General features: G+C 48.9%; 1 protein-coding gene across 1 annotated transcript in view; it reads left to right on the top strand.

The window, feature by feature from the left end:
* The window catches only part of ets1 (v-ets avian erythroblastosis virus E26 oncogene homolog 1), a 27,290-nt gene extending 5,266 nt beyond the window's left edge, over positions 1-22,024 (top strand). The window contains exons 3-9 of the mRNA XM_068745347.1: positions 14,654-14,773; positions 15,106-15,306; positions 15,586-15,663; positions 15,907-16,152; positions 16,930-17,190; positions 21,409-21,527; positions 21,809-22,024. Coding sequence (XP_068601448.1) covers positions 14,654-14,773; positions 15,106-15,306; positions 15,586-15,663; positions 15,907-16,152; positions 16,930-17,190; positions 21,409-21,527; positions 21,809-22,024 — 1,241 coding nt within the window. The remainder of the gene's footprint in view (positions 1-14,653; positions 14,774-15,105; positions 15,307-15,585; positions 15,664-15,906; positions 16,153-16,929; positions 17,191-21,408; positions 21,528-21,808) is intronic.
* Positions 22,025-23,174: the final 1,150 nt, after the last annotated feature.

Below are 23,174 nucleotides of genomic sequence, written 5' to 3'. Positions count from 1 at the left end.
AGACTGATGGGGGGGGGGATGAGTGAACCGGCAGTGACAAAAGTGAATACCGCCCATCTCATAATTTTTTTTTGCGCTGCAGTTGATGCATTTTCGCAGCCGGACGTCTCAGAAAAGTGTTTCCTTTCCTTTCTAAAGCTCAACCTTCCTTTATTCGATGTAAAAAAAAAAAAAATCAAGCCACAACACTGATACTTGATGCTGCAGGGATGAGCGGAGGCTTATTCTGAGAGCACAGCGCTAACAATGAGCAGGGAGGGCCAGACGAGAAGAGGGGAGGTCTGGGATGCTGAGAGAGACTCGGAGGGGGGTGGGGATAATTGAATTATCTGCACAATGGAGTGATGGGGGGGCACGTGGTGCCGCTAATGGAGGAAGAGATGTCCTTTTTAGCGAAGCTAATTGTTCAGAAAAGAGCTGCGCCTTTGTTCAGGGAGGCCCTGCTAGTTTTCCCAGCGCACTTACATGCACGCACACACACACACACACACATATGCATGCTTTCAGAGGAGATTTTGGAATGTTAGGCACACACACACACACATGGACACGCTGCTCCTATTCCAGCTAGGCCTGTGATCTCAGCGGGGGGGCACCCAGCCTGTGGCACCATCAGACGGCACCCACCACAGATAGAGCTGAGACTGCGCTCCCAGACAGAAGGCCACAAGGACCCCACTGTTTTACTGCTCTGCTGTCTGCTCGCCCGCCATCCAGCTCCTGTTACACAGCCGCTTCCAGGCGGGACCATTCCACTCCACCGTTCTGTGGACGAAGCATGTCGCACATCTCCTGACGCACGAAGTAGGGCGGCGTGATTCTACAGATGTCGCCGTGGAAGACGAGCCAATCGCGTAGCTGCGTTTGGACACACAGATGCGCCAGATTGATGTGACAAATGTTGGGTTTCCAACTATGTGACTTCCAACCCCCCCAACACCAACGACAACGCAGCGGTTGAGTCTGCTTCAGTCTCAGTTGAAGACTGGGGGGGATTAGACGTCGCTGGTGTCGCCAGCTTGCTCGCACGAGAGACGACAGCGATGGCGCTCTGATAACGCACATTTCTGCGTCACGTCTCCGCAGCTTTTACACAGAGACCATGAGACTGATGTACGCTCATTATGAGTGACTCATCGGTCATGTGCCAGAACGCCACCCGCCACTGGCTGACGTGACCGTTTCAGATTTGTTGCAGGGAAAATGCGACAGAAAGAGCGGCCTTTGAAATGCAGACCCTTAAAAGCAACACGAACTCCTGGTTGAGGAGTGAATTATCGCCCCGCCAGCTGTACAGATTGCTCCGCATTGAGCAACCTTTCAGTTAACGCCGTGTGACGCAGCAGGTGCTATGGTTACGTTTAAGGATTATGGGCTGGCGGAGAACACAGATGTGCCAGAGAGAGAGAGAGAGAGAGAGAGAGAGAGCTGCTTCAGCAGCACGAAATGAGTGAAGCCAGATAACTGTCAAAACCATGGCAACAGCATATGCTAGAATGAGCGAGGGAGGCGCTGAGACTGAAACTTGTCTAATCGGGGTCATGTGACCACATGTGTACCGGTACACACTCCGCCTGGCTGATTGGATGGCGTTAAGACAATGAACAATCCCGCCGCCAAAATACGAAATGACAGCTTTAAAAAAAACAAATTGGGGGGGGGGGTTGTATTGTGCAAAGAAATGTGACACAAGCTGTTTCTCGTCTTGATCTCCATGCAGATAAAACCTTAAAAAAATATGATTGTTTTCTCACGTCATCACCGCTCCGAAAAATATGTTTGTCTTCAGGGTCATTGTCCTCAAGGCTGCCCAGGCAATAAAAATGTCCGCTGTCACAGTAACTATTCTTAGATGATGATATATTCAGATGTATCCCGGCAACCGACGTGATAAGTGACATTTTTTTGTAATCGGGTCATGAGAAAAGTGCTTGATTTTTTTTTGTGTGTGTGTGCGTGTGTTACGGGAAAAGTCGAATTGGCCAATCAGACAAGGGAAAAGGAAAACCCAAGCTGGAAGGAGCTCCAGTGATGCCAGATATTCGTCAGCAACACCATTAAAGCCCTTAATAGCTGCCCTCGGGCATGAAAGGACCTGCCCGTCCTCTTAAGAACTGATAGGAGGGAGTTCATTAACGGAAACAATGAGGTCCAGTCAGGGAGAGTGATACTGACTGACTGAGATGAAGTGAGAGGCACTACCCCCCCCCCCCCCTCCATTCTTCTCCTCCATCTTTGCCCCAGCGGTGAAGCAGCTCTCCTCTCACCGGCACTCATCTCAGACGAGGCTCCTATCAGGCCCGTGAAACCCGATCCGGCGTGGCTAATGGAGCCGGTGAAGCACCGCCAGTTTGAAAATCCATGTGTGATCAATATCCCCGGCTCCCCGGCCTCTATACGTGCACACGGTACATGCAGACATGTCATATTGAGTTGCATAGAGGGCTGCAGTGTTTGATTCACTTTAGGTTGCTGATGAGGAGGAAAAAGAAGGCTGGCATCTGACAGGAAAGCATTTAAATGTCATTAATTAACAAACGAGTGTTCCGTTGGCGCTTCGTGTCGGAGCGAAGCGGCGTGGAGTGGGGTGTGGAGTGGTTCAGAGTGGAGTGGGTCCGTGCAGCAGTCTTTCTTCTGTCTTTGTTCGCTTTCGGCTCCAGAAAGACTTCTTGATTACATTTCCAGTCTGGCACGGTCATTGTTCCTGATTAGTGCTGATAAGGAAGCGCAATAGCCTAAAAAAGAAAAGTCAAGCAGACTGCGAATGAGGAGAGAAACTGAACTTCCATTGATCATCGACCCGCTTTGATTGATTTTAATATCTGTAGTATTTCTAAAAGAAACAAAAACATCGAATTAGAAAGAGGAACCTCCTTATTAACCGGATACCTGACTGATTTTTTTTTTATTGATCAGCACCATGTGAACAGGAAATAGTCCGAGGTGTTTACGAGGGTGAGTCATAAGTTGTGAGGAGGCCTGGCCCTGCAGAATGTCGGATCCCAGCCCCCCCCCACCCCATTCCTCACTTCACGTCAGATATGACAACTATTTAGTACCTGTGTTCTCCCCACATACCAATCCTTTAGGTGATTCATTCATCCCTCTGAACCGAGACTGATGACATCATATGTTTTTAATCGGAATGTAGTTCAGATTGTCCTTAAAAGCAGATCTGGATCCATTTTTCACCTAAATTTAATTTCAATGATACAAAACAAAACAAAATAATCCAGTTTGAATCTGCATTATCTCTGCTGCATCCGTGCGCCCTCTCCGACCGCCTCCCAAATACATTGACGACCCCGGATTATGATCCATGACCTGAATCCAATCATGAGTTGTGCTTTTAATTTGATAGGTTTATTATTATTATTATCATTATTTTCATGTTATTGGAAAAATGTAACACTTAAGAATTTAAGTAGCATTTAACCATCCTCTTCGGTTAAACTTTTAGAAGCATGTTGAGGATGCACACGTGACGCTCAGGGAGGTATTGATGTGTGAATTGTAAATCGATAGTGATTGATGGAGCTGTTTGCGGTAATAACGGAGCCGGAGGTGAACGCAGCTCGGTGTGAGGCTCCTCTGAGTTTCTCATCCCTATAAAGTCGCGTCACTTGCGGGAACGAGAAGACTCCTGACGCGGTTTCTCTCACAGGCGCGGAGGAGAGAGACGGCGCGAGAGCGCGTGCACGTGGGCGCGCGTGGGAGTTGGGGCGGGGGGGGGGGGGGGGGCTGTAATTGAATTGTGAATCAACTGGCAAGTCGGCCGCAAAGCCCGCCCCCTTCAGCTGTCGTCGCACTCCGGCTGCGCGCAACGCAACGCCCATAGCCAGAGACGGAGAGGAAGGAGTGAGAGAGTGGGAGAGAGAGAACGAGAAAAAGAAGGGAGTGTGTGTGGACACACACCGGAGTGAGAGAGAGAGGGAAAGAGAAAGAGAAAGAGAAGTTCGGAGCTTTGACAGCGTTTGCGTTTCATTTTTTTTTAGAGGGTAGAAGTGGTAGAACTCCTCCAGGGCGCGCAGAGGGAGCGTTCCCCCCCACCCCCGTCCCCCGTACCCCCCCATGAATCTGTGGAGCTGTTAGAATAAAAAGGGACGCGGCGTTTTCGAGCGGAGACAGATCTGATGGTCATGACGGCAGCTGTCGACATGAAACCGACGTTAACGATCATCAAGGCTGAAAAGATGGACGGTGAGTAACGCGACTCCTGCTGTGACAGCCCCCCCCCCCCCCCCCCCCCACGAGAGCGGTCCGCGCGACGCGCCCGCGGCCGCTGCTAAGACGCGGTGATTGGTCTAAACGAGGTGCGCTCCGAGGGACGCGTAACACGCGGAACGTATTCCAGCGCCGGTTGCTCAATTCTGGATAACACGCACAACAGTTGAGAAAAAAGCAGCCCGGGGGGGGGGGGGGGGGGGGGGGGGGATGTAATAGTCTGTAAAAGCAGCGTTGAATGAGTCAGGCGCGTACCGGTGCGTCATTGGCTGATTGTGCAACAATGGAACGAGTTCAGGTGTGAAACTAACGGGGGCAAAATAAAGTGTCACTCGGGTCCTTAGAACTGTCTGCCGGTGTTTCCGCTTCCGGACATTCTCCAACGCGCTGTGCGTTTTTTAAAGTCGCTTCTTCATCAAGGTGCTTTGGATGCCTGATGCTCCCTTTCTTTCATCCCGCTCCCTCCATCCCCTCCCTTTCTCTCTCTCTCTCTCTCTCTCCCATCACCAACCTCTGACCCCGTATGCAGGACCACGGCGGGTTAAGAGACGGGCAGTTGTGCCTAGTCGCTTCCCTCCCTCTCCTCCTCCTCCTTCTCCTCCTCCTCCTCCGTGGTTGAACCGACTCCAGAGGGAAGGAGAGGCAAGCTGAGGTGATGAATCTGCAGTGCTGAGGCTTGCCTCTCTGACCCCCCCGGTGCCTGGAAGACTTTGGCTCACTCCCGGGGTAGTCCAGGGCACGTTGAGGGAAGCCCCCACAAGCATGAGCTGTGCTTTTTTTTTTTTTAGACCTTTGTCTGGTTTGGCTGCTCACTTTTACACAGGCTCAGGTTACGCATGGCGGCGTGTTTAGATCATTTGCATCTGGCAGCTTCGGACGTGAACTAATCCGTCTGTTTGAGCAGCTCAGGCGGCGTTAAGCCTGTTTGTAGAGCAGCTAGCCACATTAGCTCATCATGGAAATGTAACACTAATCGCTCGTGTTGACCCACAAAGGGACTCACTGCATTCTCTTTGCTCACTGTTGGTACTTGCAGAGCATCGACCCCCCCCCCCCCACACACACACACACATACTCACACACATAGATGAAGAAAAATCTGTGCTGTTAAGTTGCCGAAGCGTTATCTTGCAAAACCATTTCGCAATACTCGCTCGGGTGAAGCCGAGGCCGCTCGGGAGCAGCTTCGCATCGTATTTTTCTCTCGTAAAAAAAAACGGCGATCTGTACTTCCAATCAGCTGAGTAGCGATGCAACTGGTTTCCTCGGCCGTAAGACGCGGTGGCGGCGCTCCTCGTTGCATACGCACATCAGGGGTCCGGCAGGCTCTCTGCTCCGCGGCGTGTCGAAAGGAGATAAGTGCCACGCTGCGCACAAAGACAACCACGTTGATTTCTTCGATTGTGAAAGTCGCAGCCGTCCCCGGGGACGAGACGCCTCGGCTGTCCCAAGTCCAAGCACCAGAGCTGGTGCTTCTTTTCGTTTCTCCAAACACCTGCAGCCACACATTACACATGAATGCATCCCCAACGAGCAGCAAGCAGCCTTCCATCCATCCATGCTATCCGTTCTGTGCAGCTAATGCCAGTTTACCCTCGGCACCGTGCTCTTCCTCTCCAGCAGAGGTGCCGGTAATTCTTCTTAAAGGGTTCGCGCCCTGCCAGGGTCAGGAGGTGCACCCAAACGAGTTATCCAGAGGTCAAAGGGTTTTATTTTCCCGGTTCGCCGCCGATGTCGATTTCTGACACCGCAGTGAACCGTTAGCTCGGCGGAGCACAGGTCACGGTAGCTTATTATTGCGAGTGTTATGCAACCGGAACCAAACTGCCAGCTCCGCAGAGACGGCTTCCGTAGATACAGGGGAGAGCATTACTTAATGGAGCGCCTCCTGCTTCATTTTGGGTTTGCGCCGCTACACTCGGGTTACATTGTTCTGAGGCTGTCTAAAGCTTTCAGAGAGTTGTCAATCACTTGCGAGACATAAATGTCTGTTCTGGGCAGAGTTTTTTTTTTTGTACTTCCCTCCTCTGTTTCGTCAGGCCTGAAGGTCAAGGATGGGCGACGGACAGGAATGTCTGCGAGCATGCCCTGCAGGGTGGCATGCATGAAGGCTGGGAAGGAGCCTGAGTGGGGGGCCCACCTATTTATCTGATCAAAATGCTGCTGTCTGCTACGAGCCCTTATAAGGGCGTCCCATCCCACATCCGGCGCACACGGCACACGGGCGTGCAAAAGCACTTAGGAAAGCTTTGAATTTCTTTTGCCTTGTATTTTGTCACGTGGAGAAGGATAGCCCGCTTTAGAACGGAAGGTGTTATGTAAGCCTCTGTGTGTGTTTTTTTTTTCTTTGGAGGGGGGCGGGGGGGCTTTGGTGTCAGCACTCTTTCAGAAGTGTGCTGTAATATATGCCAATGTTTGAGCGTGCGCGGCTGCCTGGCAGCTGTGCAAACAGGGTTTGGCCGATCCAGGCTTCTCTTGATGTGGTCTGTCAATGACTTGAACCAAACGTAGCAAACCTGTCCCTTTTTCTTTCCTCCATCTCATTCGCACCATGTCAACCTGAGGACATTACGGCCTCTCGGGTTCAGAACTCCGTTATAGTCAGTCCGGTGTTTGGGGCATCATCGGGTTCTGTTTGTGCCTCGGGGGGGCATCAGATACCAGCTTCCTCAATGGGCCTTTGGTTAGACTTGCCAACACTAGTGAAGTAACTGTCTGTGAATTTCTGTCTTTTTTTAATTTTATTCCCAAGCTTCTCAGTGAAGCCACTGTCTTACACCAAATGGGACCCCCCCCAATTCAGTCATCGTTCATTCATTACTGCTTCACTCAGCCTATCCTTTGCTGTGTTGCCCAAATAAACACAAAACTATTACACTGCGTGGGTTCGATCTCAGCACTTCCCTGGTGGCGACACGCCTTGAAGTCTTAGTCATAAAGCAAGGCGTGTCAGCACCAGATACAGCAGTCTGCTAAATGGTAAGCATATGGTGAGGGTTGGGGGCTTCCAAAGGTGCGGTCGATATGGCGGTGAGAGATCGCGCCGATATGAGAACAATCGGGCCTCAACGATTGCTTGTTGTCCTCGTATTCCACCAAAAAAAAAATAAAAAAAAAATGGCCCAAAACAAAGAGAAGAATGTTTCCTGGCTGTAGCAGTTAAACATTGACAGGCTTTTATTGTATCCGACAACTCCGTTTAATGCTTCAGCCGCTCACTCGCATCGTTTCTCCCCCTCCTTTCCTCTTCCCTCCTCCGTTTCAAGTGTCTTTCTGTTGTCCACATGAGTCTCCTGCCTTGATGTGGTGTCGAGTGAGTTCCTGGCGAGTGCAGTGTGTCCCCATCCCCAGTCATTCCTTGCTTGTAATCCCTGAGTCACGGTACTGGACGCCTCCCACACCACACACCCGTTGAGCTGTCCGACTGTGCGTGGCTCGCTCACCGGTTCCTGCAACCACAAGCCCCCCCCTCCCCTCGTTACCAGTCTGACGGCGAACCCTAAACGGCCCCCGACGCTGCCCCCGCAAACGGCTCCACATCCACCCACTCATCATCGACATCGTCTTCATCCTCCCGCTCTGCCGCTGTTTCTGTTTAACAGTTCCACGTTTAGCAGCTGTGTTTCTTGTAACTGGAATGGAAACTGGACGGGTTTGAAAGCGGGCCTGCTTTGAGAATCAGGACGCTGTGCTGAAAGGTAGAAGATCTGCTCCACAGCAGATGTTCCGCCCTTCAAAGAGGCCGTATCGGCCATTTTTTTGTGTAGCGTATGTTCTGTTTCTGTCTTGTTTTTCTCTTTGTCTGTGTTTGCGGTGCACCACTTGTTTTTTGGAGACGGCATGCAGTGCATGCTGCTTTTCTACACAGGTGAACAAATGGGGCCGCAGTCTTATTGTGCGTCAGAAAAGCAGAGTCGGAGTTGGGCTGAATTATCGGGCAAAACAATAAATGATGGAGTTGGGTGTGTCCGCGTGGGCGGGTTCTTCTGCAGGGTAGGTGTGGCCTCGCGGTCGAATGGGAAGCACCTGTGTGCTACAGTCGGCACACAGCCTGAGGCCTCTGTCTTGCCACTCAATTTCATCCGGAACCTATCTGGATTTTCTGTAATCGCGTTTAGCAGGATTACAGACAAACTGCTTGATGGATCTCGATGAAAAACATTTGAAGATTGGTCTTTTTTACTTCACTTTTTTTTTTCTTCTGCTTTCCACATAATTAACACAGATTTTGACAACGGTTTCAGAAAAGCTGTTGTGTTGGCAGAAAACAAAAGTTTAACGTAATTGTCTTTGCACATTAGAGTTTTTTTTAGAGTGCCGTGTTTGCTGCCCAAAAACATGTGTTTGTTTTATCCTTAAAGTTACAACTATTTGTGACAAAGCCCGAGTCATGAAGCGGGAATGTTTTACGAGATATGGTCATTGCTTTCATCATGACCAGTCACATTGTCTAAAGTCCAGTCATTGTTGGAGTGACTCACAGTCTGTGTGTGTGTGTGTGTGTGTGTGGGTGTGTGTGGGTGTGTGAGAGGTGGAAAGACATCCAGTTTTTACACATCTGTAACGATAAAGGCATATTTTAGAAATTGCTGGCAACTCTTATTGCTAAACACTGAGCTGTAACTTTCCATCGCAAAATCATGGTTTGCATCTTCTAATCGGACGAGTCATCCAAAGCTCAAGTTACTCACATCGCCATGCCAACGCACAGATCTTCAATGAGATTAATTAGGAGAGATGGGGCCAGATGTTTGATGTTTTCATCTCCTGTTAGCCGTCAAGACGACACAGAGCTTAAAATAGCCGCGTTATTAATCATTTTAAGCTGGAACCATTTTTCACAAGTCTTTTTTTTTTGTCGCATTGGAGGAAAACGGGAAAGCTATGAGAAGCACATTAGCGATTGTAAAACAGAGGTGGAATGTGAAGCATGCAGCATGAAAACACTGAAGGGTCTGAAGGGAATTTATTTATCAAGTATCCATCTGTCGCCCTTCGCTCGCCTTCAAACAAGCGAACATATATGCGAGATGTATAATTAAGCCTGGCGACTGCGCAGGCGCAGGCGCATGCACATGCACTGCACCGGAAAACTTCTCTGTGCATGCTTGAGCACTGTCCCTCATAAGTCACACTTCTATTCGGAAACAGCTTGTGGAATTTGTCAGTTTGGACTAAAATTGCGCTGGCACCATGTCTTGTGGAAAAAAATGCAACACGGAGCGTAAACTGTTTGTCAGATATGTCGTGTGTTTGGTTTAACGCCTAAACAGTTCCCCCATAGCATCCCCCCCGTCTGTTTACAGCATGGCTGGAGGCCCGCATACAGCCAGGCGAGCACCACCTGTACTCGCCCGTCGGTCCTCCTTTCCCGCCGCTGTGACTCTTACGACCCGGAAAGCTTTTTTTATTGGTGCATTCCCCCCCCCCCCCCCCCCCAGAAAGGGGTCTGAGGAGCAAACATGAGCGGGAGGTTGTCAGTCCCATTCCCGCTGACGTGGGGGGGTGTATTTGCCTGGCGTTGTAAGGTATTCCTGAAGACATGGAGTTGACCGAAAAGCTTCATTTTCCAATAATATTAGAAACTTGAATGTTGCCCGATAAGCCGACAGCGGCATTCCGTCGCTCAACGGAGGCGGAGCTGAAAAACAGCCGTTCTGCAGAGTGTTAGACATCACAGAGCTTTTAGGTAGAGAAATGACTAACGCAGAGTCAAACCCTGCTGAAAGCGCCTCGTCTGTTTCCCTCATTCTCCTCGAACGGAAAGAATTTCCATCAGGCTTTTAGCAAAAAACAAAATACGTTTAGCGTCTGCTGCTGATGGCGCGTATCATTTCAGGCTCGGAGGTAATGCCGCATCGAGCGCTGAGACTTTGGCACAAGCAGCCGAGTTAATGCACTTTCACATCCGAAGCTAATATGATTTCAGAGATGGAGGGAGTGGAAGGAAGAAAGACAGCACGGGAGCCGTGGTGTCTTCGTCTCACTCGGGGTCTGGTTCAGTAGCCGGCGTGTCTGCTGCTGGATGATCCCGGACAACTCTGGTTTCACGGCCAAAGACAGATGTCGGCAGTCGTGGCCCCGTCCCACACAGCTGCTTCGCACCACCGCAGGCTTGTGCTTCCAGAGGGCAGCCAGAAGCCAGCGGTGCGGCCCCAAGAATAAAACGACTGTTTCAGCACTGTTGTCAACGATGGTGGGATTTCGGTTAACACTGTCCCGCATTGTAGCAGGATCAGTCTCGGCCCGGCCGGTCGGCCTTCTCCGCCGTGACTCGAGCCAGGCCTACACATCTATTCCTGAACTCTGGTATTGAAATGGAAATCCAAACAGCGACGGGTTGAACAAGCTGCCCTCTCAATACCAGACCGCCACCCGGGCCTCCTCTTGCTCCAGCCGCTACTTTATCACCATGCGGCGTTGAATGCTTCTCTTCATGTCCGTCGGGTTTATGACCCTTTCATTCTCAGACCAGGGGTCCAGATACAGATCTCCATCAAAGGCTTGCTCAGATACCAGCCTCACCTCTGGCCAGTTGTGGGCATTCCGGTCTTGTTGCCATGGGCACCAGTGTGTGTGTGTTTTTTTTTTCCTGCGCTGTGCCATGATCTTAAAGATATTTGCCCATGTGCATGCTGGGATACTTAGGAACGGTGGCTCTAAAATGTTTGACCCTCACCTGAACCCATAACTCGCCTCGCTTCCCACAGGAAGTGGCAACTTAGCCGCAGGAAATCGACTATTTTGCTGATTTTTCTAAAAGCCCTCTGTACGTTCAGCTGCAGGTGAGCATGCGGGAGGGAGACTCGCCCCGACAGCAAGATAAATAAACGACTATTTGACCTTAATATATTCCACTTTTTAAAAGCCTGGCTGTGACTAGCCCATTAGACACGCACTCGCCCATTCATGGGATCAACGCCTCTGGATTATTTATAGCTACAGACACGCTACAGAAAGTGCATTGTCCTTTTCTTGGCGTGTCTGGTCGCCGCCTCGACTTGTGTCGCTCCGCATTGTTGCATCATTCTGCGCGGAGGCAGGAGTCCGGACTTTATGAATGAACCGAGTCTCCGCCAGAGAGATGGCACTGATCCCACTGTGATGTCACGGAAGAGAGGAGAGGGAGCTTCCTGAGACCTCCCATTCATTCATCTGCCGCTCTCGCTCTCGCTCTCTCCTCCACTGTGCCCACCCGCAATCCCCTTGTCCTGTGATGCGCTCATATTACAGGCGTGTGATTCATGCCTCCCCTCCCCGGTCACCCCTCACCCACCCGTGATGCTCCCCCCTTGCTATCTTTCCCAGCCCTGCTATCTTAGCCCTGCCCTGCAAAGACTTTGGCCCCAGTCGCAATTCCGTGCCCACGCTCTGGCGCACAGATGAAGCAGGCCGCTAATTTAGTTTGCGTGTGTGTGTGTGTGTGTGTGTGTTTTGTTGTGTGAGTCAGGTTAACGGGCACACAGTAACTAAGCTTGGGCTTGTCACAAGGGCAGGATGGTCAAGGTGCGCCGTCTGTCAGCGACAATCCCTCCGGGAAAACAAGGCCGTCGCACTCAGCCGCCCGTCCATTACTCATATCATGGCTGGAGGGGGGGAGTGGCCAATCGATACCTCTTTACTGTACACCCAGACCCGACATCAGCCTCTCTTCATCGATTCTTTGAATGGCTTGTCTTCTTATTCCTTCCGCATCATTAGAAGGAATTGGTTTCTTTTAAGACTTTTCACTCCAGATGCTGCTTTTTCGCTCTCGGTAGCGAGATCTGAAGTCAATCATGTTGCCTGTGATTCACGCCCACGCCCACATCTCGTGAGCTAAATGGATGGGACTCATTTTGCGGACAGACCCACACCATCTAATGTGGAAAGTGATGACTTGTGGATGCTCTAACTCTCTGTGCACACGCACCATTCTGCATCTAATGGGACTCGCAGGCATTGAAATCCTATCAGGACTTCATCGTTGACTCGAGATCGTCTCGATCCGAGCTCGCCTGTCTGGCCTGTCTCGCTAATGGATGCAACATTTTACATTAGCTGTGTCATAGAAAACCTTTATAGGGATCATTCACCATGGAGACTGCATCGCTGTCAATGCACCTCCAGGTCTCTTGTGTTCTTTTCAGCATTCTGCTTCCTATTTTTCATTTTTCCAGTTGGAATTCCACAAAAAAACAAACACACTGGAAATTTGACTTTTTTAACTCATTTAACAGAAGAAATAAGCGCAGCCATTCAAGCTGAAAAGAAATGGACATTTTAATCACTTATTCCTCTCTTAAGAGGGTGGTAGTTCTCATGCATGATAGTGTTGAGCGTCTTTGATGGAGGATTTAGTGCTTAAGGGGGGTTAAAATCTGTGTGGGCCGAGACTGGCCTGATAAAAGGGGCTGAGGTTTGAGAGTGCAGACGAACCCCACTCGAGCCATCTTAAATCGACTGCTGCATTTCGCCCCTTGCCTTCACATCAAAGGCCCGTCTGAGCCCCGGTCCCATCTCAGTTTGCAGCAGTTTACAGCGTTTATTTTTGTGTGTGTGTGTGTGTGGGGGGGGCTAGCGATACTGCCTGGAAGAAAAATGAGCTCATTAGAGGCTCAGACAAACCTTCCTGTCCTGTCGTACACAAAAACCGCTTGTTCAGGTCTCGTCTTCGACATGGCTTGTTTTGATGCGTGAGTCGCGTCTGACATTTGTTCCAGTGAAGCCTGCCGAGGTACCTGCCAGCTGTACGGCAAGCGTTTATTCCTGACATGAATGGATAGCGTTCTGTTTGTTCAGCAGCGTAACAGAGAGTCATGTATTATCATAGACTATTTAATCCCGCAGAGAAGCAAGGAGCTCTTGTCTGTCCTCTGTCTCGGGCTTGTTTGTGAGATTTCTAAATGGGAGGAAAAGGGGGGGGGGAAGGCGCCGGAGACCAAAAAAGAAACTGGGAGGCCTAATTTTACAAACAGCCAGACAGACATGGGTTACACGGGCAAAGGAGGGACAGCTGCTGCGCATTCCAGACGAGGTCGAGACGTCAGCGTGTGGTGAAAGCAACCGTGAACTGCACGCTGCCCCAGCGTCCTGCTGGCAGAAGAAACCGCCAGCCGGAGGAGGTGCCAGAACATCTGGGCCCAACAACCGGCGGCGCTGTCAGAGGAGTGACGTTTTAGCTCATCGCCAGTTTGACTTTTAAGCCTTTTTTTTTTTACTGTTTCATGGAGACCGAATGAAGATGAGCTAAAGAGAGACACGCCACAGATTACAGATGGATTAATTTGCTTTTGAGTGTGTGTGTGTGTGTGTGTGCGTATTATTTTCGTGAACCCCAAAGTTAATCATGTAAGCTAATGTCAAACTGCCGTCGAACAGTTCGCGTGTTGATTGATGGACGATTGTCCGTTAATCTGAAGTCTGTAGAGCCTTTTTGTCTTTTTTACAAGTAGTTTGCTGAATGTTTGTGAGATGAGTTTTTAGCAGCTCGGGGCTAGTGGCCAGGGGGGTCCTTCTTTTAACCCCCCCTGATCGTCCTTGCTTTGCCCCAACCACTTCTGCAGCCTGGTCAATCTAATTAGACGAGTGCGACTCATCAGGCGCCGTTTAACGCCATCAAAGGGGGGCTCTGTTCTGCTGCTGGCTGTAAATTGAGAACAGTGAGCCCAGTGTGTGACTGAGACCCTCAAGATAGCCCTCCTCCAGCCACCCGCCGGTCGCCACGGTGACATCATCACCTCATCCTTCTGACCCTTGACCTCTCAGAATGTTTGACCCCGTGCTTGGTGCTGACAGTCGGCCCACTGTGTAGCGGGGTGACATGGTGGGAGGGGCTATCAGGGGTCGCGGTGTCAGGAATGGGCACCGGGCGTTGCTATACCCCCCCCAGAATGTGCGGGTGGAAGGGAGGTTTGTGTTTGTAGTATCTGCAAATAAAGTTATGCTTGTTTGTTTTTGTGCCAGATGAGTCCACCCAAAATACCAGGAAATGTAGTGCAAATAATAATGTGTGTCCTAAACTTGGTCATTTTTATCAACGGGAAAAATGTAATGCATTATAATTTTAAGCGTGTATCACGGTGTGAGAATAGAACACAAGCCGTGTGTTTCTAAACGGATCCGACCGGAGAAGTCGGTTGCATGTCTAGACGGGATGTAACTGTTGTTGAACATGGTCAGATGTGTTCCTTTAACTTGTGTGATACCGAACTAAACCACATGCACGTGTCCCTCTGTCCCACCCTCCCTGTCTCGATTTAATTCCCCCCCCCCTCATTGGGATAAATTCAATTTGGGACTGATCGCTGCCGCTTAAATTATTAAATCATCCTTCACCTTATAAATGTAGCATATTTGTAATAGCAATCCCTGATTAAAGAGATTCCATATTAGATGGAGTTGAGGATAACATCATAACTGGTGTTTGTGTGTTTTTTTACATTCACAGATCCAGAGTGCGGCGACGTCCCCCTGCTGACCCCGGGAAGTAAAGAAATGATGTCCCAGGCTCTTAAGGCCACCTTCAGCGGCTTCACGAAGGAGCAGCAGCGGCTGGGCATTCCCAAAGGTAACGCCTTTTATCCCAGTTCGTCAAACGTCACAAAGTCTGCCTCGCAGCTTTCAGTCGGAGGATCTGCTGAAATCAGGAGACGCTCAGTCGCTCCTGCAGCGTCATTCCGTTTTTTACACGCTTCCCTCCGGGCAGCCCGGCTGGCTGCAGCGTCCAGAGGCAGACAGTGAACTAATGAGCCATCGCTCTAAATAGAGGCTGACCACAGAGCAGCGTCGGGCCCTTTGGAGACAACAGCAATTTACAGTTTCCATCCTGCAATCGTCCGACGTCATGCGACGTAAACTGTTTCTTTGGCTTGTCATCGTGACGACTGTGTTTCCCTTCAGATCCCAGGCAGTGGACGGAAAACCACGTGGCCGCGTGGCTGACGTGGACGGTCAACGAGTTCAGTCTGAAGAATGTGGACTTTGACAAGTTCTGCGTGAACGGCGCCACCCTGTGCGCGATGGGGAAGGATCGCTTCCTGGATTTAGCGCCTGACTTTGTGGGCGACATCCTCTGGGAGCATTTGGAGATGCTTCAGAAGGGTAAGGCTGCTCCGTCGCGCCGCAGACATGTCGAGGTGCTTAGGTTCTAAGACGCGGACTCGAGGCTAAGAGACTTTATCCCATGAGTGAGGGGGAAAGAAAGCATCTCGCACCAATATAGAAACAGTGTCGGCATTCGCTGTCGCAACCGGAGCCCAACAGGAAGACACCATCGAGCCGGGGATCATTAATTTTTGATAATGCTGGATGCAGTTACGTGATACATGAAAATCAATGGCGAGGTCACTGACGCTCGTTCTCTATCTATTTTTCATGAAGAGGATACAAAGCATTACCCCATCAATGGACTGAGCTCCAACTTCCAGGAATCACGTTATACCTCAGACTACTTTGTCAGTAAGTACTCATCAGAGTCGCAATCCATCACTCTGTGTGAAGGGCGTGTAACACGACCTGAAACCACGGAGGAGGGGTCATTCGGTGCTCCGAGGAACGGATTAATTAGGAGAAAAATATAGAATGACACAAAAAAACACACAAAAAATATCCTGTATCTGGAGAATAAAATGACAAAAGATGGGCAGCTGCTGAGCAAAAGCAAGATGAGTCTGCTCATCCTCCTCTTTTTCTAATCCCCAGGTTACGGCGTCGAGCACGCCCAGTGTGTCCCTCCCTCTGAGTACTCGGAGCCCGGCTTCATCACGGAGTCGTACCAGACGCTCCATCCCATCAGCTCCGAGGAACTGCTGACGCTTAAGTACGAGAGCGATTACCCCGCCGTCATCCTCCGGGACGCGCCGCTCAACCCGCTGCACGGGGACTACTTTGCCATCAAGCAGGAGGTCGTGTCCCCCGACAACATGTGCGTGGGACGCCTGAGCAGAGGTGAGAGGTCACGCTTGTAGAGCTGGAGCATATAGAAACGCATCTGCTCGTGTCTGTGGTTTGACTGCCGTGCCACATCGGCATGCATGTATCAGAAGAGAACAAGGCCCCTCCGGCTGGTTTGTGGTTCGAGCAAACTAGTTTTCATAAGAGTACATAAGACAAAGAGTACATAAGACAAAAACAAGTACTGGGTCCCAGTACTTGTTTTTGTCTTCAGAGCGACACCAAAGCCGCAACCAGATCTCTTGTCACCTGTCCTCGATGTAAAACAGATCTCGTATTTCTGGGTAAGGACACAGAGGTGTCATCCTGAGCGCGAAGGCGTGGGCTGTTCTCATGAAACCGTTTGCTTTTCTGAATGCTCGGCCTTGTTTTCTCCCCCCCCCAGTGATAGTTTGCAGAGGAATTTAGCAGTGCGGTTTACGTTTAAAACCTTCAAGCCGCGGTTTTCTTCTCAGCTAAATGAACAGACGGCATGCACGCTAAAGCGACCGTTTGCTTGTGAGGCAGGGGCTCCGATCCCCATGCGCACGGCACAATGTGGGAAAGTGTTTTGATCTCCACATGTGGCCTCAATTTGGGGGCGGTTCGAGATTTCGACGTCAGTCGAGGAGCTGCATTATCTATCGGTGCCCCTTTTAACAGGGCGATTTCACGTGATTATCCTCCACTCACGATCAAATCCAATTGGTGGCTGTAAGAGGGAAATGAGGAGTGAAATGAAGTGGTGACTTGCTAACGCTTCCCGTGTCTCCTGTCTCTCTTGCCGCCCAGGTAAACTCGGCGGCCAGGACTCCTTTGAGAGCATCGAGAGCTTCGAGAGCTGCGATCGATTGACGCAGTCGTGGAGCAGCCAGTCTTCGTTCAGCAGCCTGCAGCGGGTACCTTCGTACGACAGCTTCGACTCGGAGGACTACCCCGCCGCCTTGCATGGCCACAAGCCCAAGGGCACGTTCAAAGACTACGTGAGGGAGCGTTCGGACCTCAGCAAGGACAAACCCGTCATCCCGGCAGCGGCCCTGGCGGGATACACTGGTGAGATGACCTCACGGTCGTAGTTTAGCGAGCTCAAACAGTGCAGCGCCATCAGCACGTGTTTGAAAGGTTGCAGCCGAGTCCAATAACGATAGCTAGAAAACACTCTGAGAGCGCAGACCTCCGCCGAGTAGCTCATTCTCCTCCTGATTGGATTTACCCCGTCCACATGGTGATCTGGATCATCACCAAAGGGTTCTAAATTGTTCTTGGTATCTTTTTATACCAACCATAAAAAGTAAAAGTGCAACAGAGTTGATTTTTTTAACAGATTTGTGAATCCATAAATGGAGTTTTCAATGTTAAAATTCAATATTTTTTCCTAACGTCACTCTGGATCCAATACAGATGAAATTCGGTGGTGAGATAGAGACCCCACCCTACATGACTGTCAAATTCCATAAACACCGGTCAATAATCAACCGAGATATTGAGGAACAAATTTTGAAGCTCCATTGACTGCAATGTTAACAAAACATTTCAAACTGATCCAGAATCTAGGATCTGTTCTGGATTGTCACCAAAATGTCATCATCTGATCCCGGTAACATTCCCACTATTTTCTGAAAAGTTCATCGAGATCCATCCAGAACCTTTTGAGTTATCTTGCTAACAGACTGACGGACACATCATCATATCTACAGTCCCTTTAGCGAGTAGGCTGCTAATATTGCTGATGCATCATAGACTTTAAGTCCTAAAGATCCTGTTTTTTGGAATTTACTTTGCACATTATAAAATATCAGATGCAGAATGAGTCAGAGCTGTCGAAATAAGTCTGCAGATCAATCAACAACGAAAGGCTTCGGTGGAAGCCGTCTTTCATCCTTAGCAGTGCTGCTATTGGGGCTAACATTCAGTGTAGCTGCAACACACTTGATGCTCTGCAAAAGCTCCACCTGTGGTGGCGTCTTAATGCACTGCTTTTAGAATGAAAAAGAAACCATCAACTTTTACGTCTTTACAGAATCAGGTGTGTTACAGGAAACATAATGCATATCTCACCCCTTAACTTATCATCATACATACTTACATTTGCTTTTTGCAGTCAACCTATTTTTTTTTTCTTTTTTTTTGTCCATTGTCATGGTAACGCTGGTGCAGACATTAGGTCTGCATCCTGCGCAGGAGTGGCATTATCTCTTCATCTCGTGCTCGTATAGCGTACGTTCTGCAGGCTCAGGGAGATCGGAAGATATCTGCACGGGCTTCAAAAAGCAGATGCACTGTTTGAGCATCTGCCATGTTTTCTGGTGCATGCAAAAAGAAACTGTTTCTATTTTTATTTTTTTTACACGCATGTTAATACTGAGCCATACAGGCTGCTTTTATGCACGAACCTTGGAACAAGTATTTTGTTGTTTAAATGACTCTTAATGCTAAACACAGTATCACGGCATGAAAATAGATTTTTTTCCAAGCATGCGCTGAACAAGAAAAAGTGCATAAACCTCTGCAGCCTCGAGTCGAGCCTTTGGGTTTGAGTCTGCACAACATTCACTGCGCTTCCTAACACTGAATTGAAACGTAATCGTTCTCGCTTTTGGGAGTTTTCTTGTTTTGAAATGAAAGTCACAAGGCTGCAAGAAGGGAAAATCCAAGGAGATTTGTTTAAAATGCACACATCAGATATCAGCCCCAAAGTTGCTCTGCGTGACTTCATTTGTAATCGATACGGGCATGCGGCTCGGAACAATGACGCATTCATTCATAACGACGTTGGGGGAAATATTTTAATGTACTTGTAATATAATAATGACGAGTAAGATAAGCCCTGAAAGCCCCTCTAGTAACCATTATAAGTTTTGCTGCACTCTGCATTCCAGTTGAGAAAAGAGGATGCAACCCAAGAAAAAAAAAAAGAAAGCTGATGCAAAAATGATTGTTAATCTTTACACCTTAGGAGTTTTCTGACATTTACCTATTAATATAATTTACCACAACAATGCCGAAGTACACGGAAATGTCATCCAGCCTCCAAAGAGCACACATGTAAAATCCTACAGAGTAATTTCAGCTAAAGCGTAGTAGTGTGTGTAGAGAAAGTACTTCTTTTGAGCTCTTACACAATGGGGAAATGGCAAGGGGGGGGGGGGGGGGAGAATCACGCTAGAATGCCTTGCATTTCTTCTAAGGGAAAATGTCAATGGTTTTAGCCGTTATTAGGAGCTGTGTGTAAGGAGAGTGGAGTCCTTCTGAGATGGAGATGGTGTATGTATGTATGTGTGGGTGGGTGGGTGAAATAATAGAGGACAAAATGGAGAGCAAGAGAGAGAGAAGAGAAAAGAAAGAGATGTGCTTCTGTAAAAATTCGGACTCGATGTTTGCGACGGCTCGTTCTTCACCGCTCGGCTTCCTGTCCCGGTCGCAGGTCGTGACGGGCAGAGCCCTCGATAAGAATACAGAGCGATGAGCGGCTCTCCGGTTGTCGTCGTCTGGGTTTCCTGTGATGATTTGTCATGCACACCTCCATCTGCAAGCAGCACCGAGCCTTGCAGAGATCTAAACCTTTGTCTCCCAGACTCACAAATAGATGCACGCATGCCTCCACAGAACATTGAAATCACTTTTTAAGGTAAACCAAAGACAGATTGTCTTCTTCCACCTATTTATTAACCCCTGACGTGGAAGCAGGGATGCAGTCTATCCACCTGTCATCATCTTCTGTCACAAAAAACTACACGTTTTAGCCTTACCAAAGCTTCATCTTTACCGGTCTCCATGGGAGCATTATTTGAACCCTGTTAGCAGGATTGTGGAAAAACTGCTCAATGGATCTTGATGGAAAAACAAATCTGAAGATGGGTCTAATTTAGATCCCAATAAATCACAAGATACCAACGTTCTTGCTGGAGCTGCATGCGACTTAGCTGCTGTACCGCACCCTCTCTGTGCTTATTCAATGAGACCCATTGTGCACAGTCTTGTAATATATTTTGAGTCGAAGGGTCTCCTGCTAGCTGGTGTGATAGCACGGGGGGGGGCTGGTAAATCGGGCACTGCATCGCCCTTATGTGGGCTCGCTGTTACAGTAGCAGACGCTTGGAATGCTTTCTCTCTGAAAGAGGCCCACTGTTTCATTGCAGCTTATTTTCCAAAGTCTTTTCCGGCTGTTATCGTGCACCTTCTTCCCGTCCTAGCCGGAGCAGAGAGCTCTCACAAGCACCGTTTCAAGTGTTGAGCCCACACGTCGCTGTCCCTGAGGTGCTTTTGTTTGCGTTGCATAAGGGTGAATTCGGTTTTCCGAGGTGGTGGCTTTTTTTTTTTTCACAGCTTCACTTTTGCTGAGGCGGTGTGTTGCACAGGCAGGTGTGATTTCAACACGGGGACCTCAAAAAGCGGGTGGGTGAGTGTATATGCAGAAAAACCGCAAGATCAAAGTGCACTGCAGTGAATGTGGTTCAGAGACAAGACCGGCTTTTTTGTTCTGCTTTCCCTCCGCCCACGAGGCATATTAACCTGTTGCCATAGCAGTGGACTTGAATTGATTAATCACGTGACTCTTTTTTTATTTGTGCAAAAATGATTTGTAATGATTTAGCAACGACTTGTTTCACACGCCAGGCTCCGCACGAACGTCTCGGACGTGTTCCCGAACTGTAAATGCCGCCCCTCGAATCTTAAACTTGTGATTTCATCAGCGAGGAATCCACAGACAGACTCTGGATTCACAACGGACAGAATACAACAAGGGAACACTTGATGAATGGGACTGTTGTTGCATTTAAGGAGGACATTCGGCTCCACGGCTGCAGTTCAGTTGTAACATAGATTAGAGGGTTTACTCTCTTCAGACAAAAGTATCGGCATGAATATTTGGTGCTTTCTCTATACCGCGACGTTTCCCCATCAATGCTACGATAAGAAACCGTCCCGTGATAGTTTGACTCTCACGATGCGACTGGTTGACCGCGAAAACCGACCCTTGTAATCGGTTCTGAATCATTATTAGGTTGATGGCTAGTTAATAAAATAACTCATTTGCTAAGGCTGCTTTTCTTCAGAATCCAGATAAATACATTTCACACCTCATATTCACACCTAAATCTAAGTGTTCCGTCACCGTGGGCTGTCATCTTGTCATTTCTGGTGAAGCCTTGTTTTAGTTACTCGGGTTCTTCTTATCCCAGGGTCGTGTTGACAGCGTGTTGAAATGTTTCACTCATTTTTTTTTTGCGAGCGCTGAACTCATAACCTTGTCCTCTGAACGTTGTGCAGGCAGCGGCCCCATCCAGCTGTGGCAGTTTCTCCTGGAGCTGCTGACCGACAAGTCTTGCCAGTCCTTCATCAGCTGGACGGGCGACGGCTGGGAATTCAAGCTTTCCGACCCGGATGAGGTGAGAGGTCGCGACCCTGCTGGTCATCGGTGCGCGTGCTGGGAGGTCCTAAGTAGTTAGCCAGATGAACAAGATGTCTTCGGCCTCTGTTGGAAAACATTTGCACGCTCTGTTTGGCGCCGTCCGTTCTCCTGAGACGGGTTCAGCTGGCAGGTTTCACATCAGCTGTGCTTCATTTTAAAATCTGATTATATTGCAGAAATGTTATTATTGTTATTGTTATTTTTTAAAGGATTCATGAGTCGTCTTGACAGACCTTGTTTATCCATGTGTCGGTTTAGGTTGCTCGGCGGTGGGGAAAGAGGAAAAACAAGCCCAAGATGAACTACGAGAAGCTGAGCCGCGGCCTCCGCTACTACTACGATAAGAACATCATCCACAAGACGTCAGGGAAACGCTACGTCTACCGCTTTGTCTGTGACTTAAAGAGCCTGCTGGGCTACACCCCCGAGGAGCTCCACGCCATGTTGGACGTAAAGCCAGACGCCGACGAGTGAAGGGAACAAAGAAAGTGGACTCGGAACATGAAGGAGCCGCGTGGACAGCGGCTCGTCAAAGTGGTCTTAACTGTTTGATAGAATCGGTAAAGGTTTTTTTTGGGGGGACCAAAAAATGTTTTTAACGACTAACTGTGGTCTTTGTCAACTTCAAGCTTCTGCCTCTCAGACCGTTAAGAAGGCACAAGCCAAACGCCTGTATTCATACCCTATTGCATTTGAGATGTGTGTGTGTGTGTGTGTGTGTGTGTGTTTGAGAGAGAGAGCGAGAGAGATACGCACTGGCACTGTGCAGTCGTTCAAGGCAGATCTAGTGAGAGGTCAGGTTCAGCTCTGCTTTAGTAACGGATAACCAAGACAGAAAGTCTGAGAGAATCCCAAATGGAGCAGCACAACAATCATTCCTTTCCTCGTTGGGTTAAATCTGAAAGACAAACTGAAGAGCTACTAGAGTTGCGTACATGCCGGCCGTTTCTTTTTTTTTTGGAAAAGAGAGTTGGGGTCAAGTGTTGCTTGAGTGTGCCAGTATTATTTTTATTTGCAGAGCAACCCGCCAACAAAATATTGGAAATTGTATTTCTTATATTGTCAAAGAAGGCGTTGCAGTGGAACCAGATATTCGCTGCCGGGCAGTTCTTTACTTTAGGAGCCTTGAAGTGAAGAGCGCTGATTGGTTATCAGACAACACTAGAGACACTGGCCCCAGAGATCCTTTTTTATATATGAGGACCTGGATCGGTGACTCATACCAAAAGTGTCTGACAGACAGTCAACTGAAAGTAGCCGTTGGTTGTGAAACCAAAGCTTTCGTCTTTACGTAAATGTTTGAGAGCTTGTCAGAGACACATATTGTGACTGAAACTTGTGCTTTTTTTTTTTTTGCATATGCCATCAGTATTAGCAAACTGTAGACAATCGTTTGTCGGGGAGTGGGGGTGGGGGGGGGGCGTTTTACGTGCAGGATAGATGCATCATTTGTCAGTTCACTGTCCGTGTTGCTTTGGAAATGTTTGAAAAGTCTCATATTTCTGTCTGTACAATAAAGTGTCATACCAGAGATAGAAAGAAAGAGAGAGAGAGAGAGAGACTACAACATCCAAACTGTTCCAGGTTTACTTTCTCCTCTTTTTCCGGTGAGCAGTAAACGTGG

Source organism: Brachionichthys hirsutus, chromosome 11 (assembly GCF_040956055.1).
Source record: "Brachionichthys hirsutus isolate HB-005 chromosome 11, CSIRO-AGI_Bhir_v1, whole genome shotgun sequence".
NCBI lineage: Eukaryota > Metazoa > Chordata > Actinopteri > Lophiiformes > Brachionichthyidae > Brachionichthys > Brachionichthys hirsutus.
Note: the sequence above shows the minus strand (reverse complement) of the source record. Positions and strands in the feature narration are given on the sequence as shown.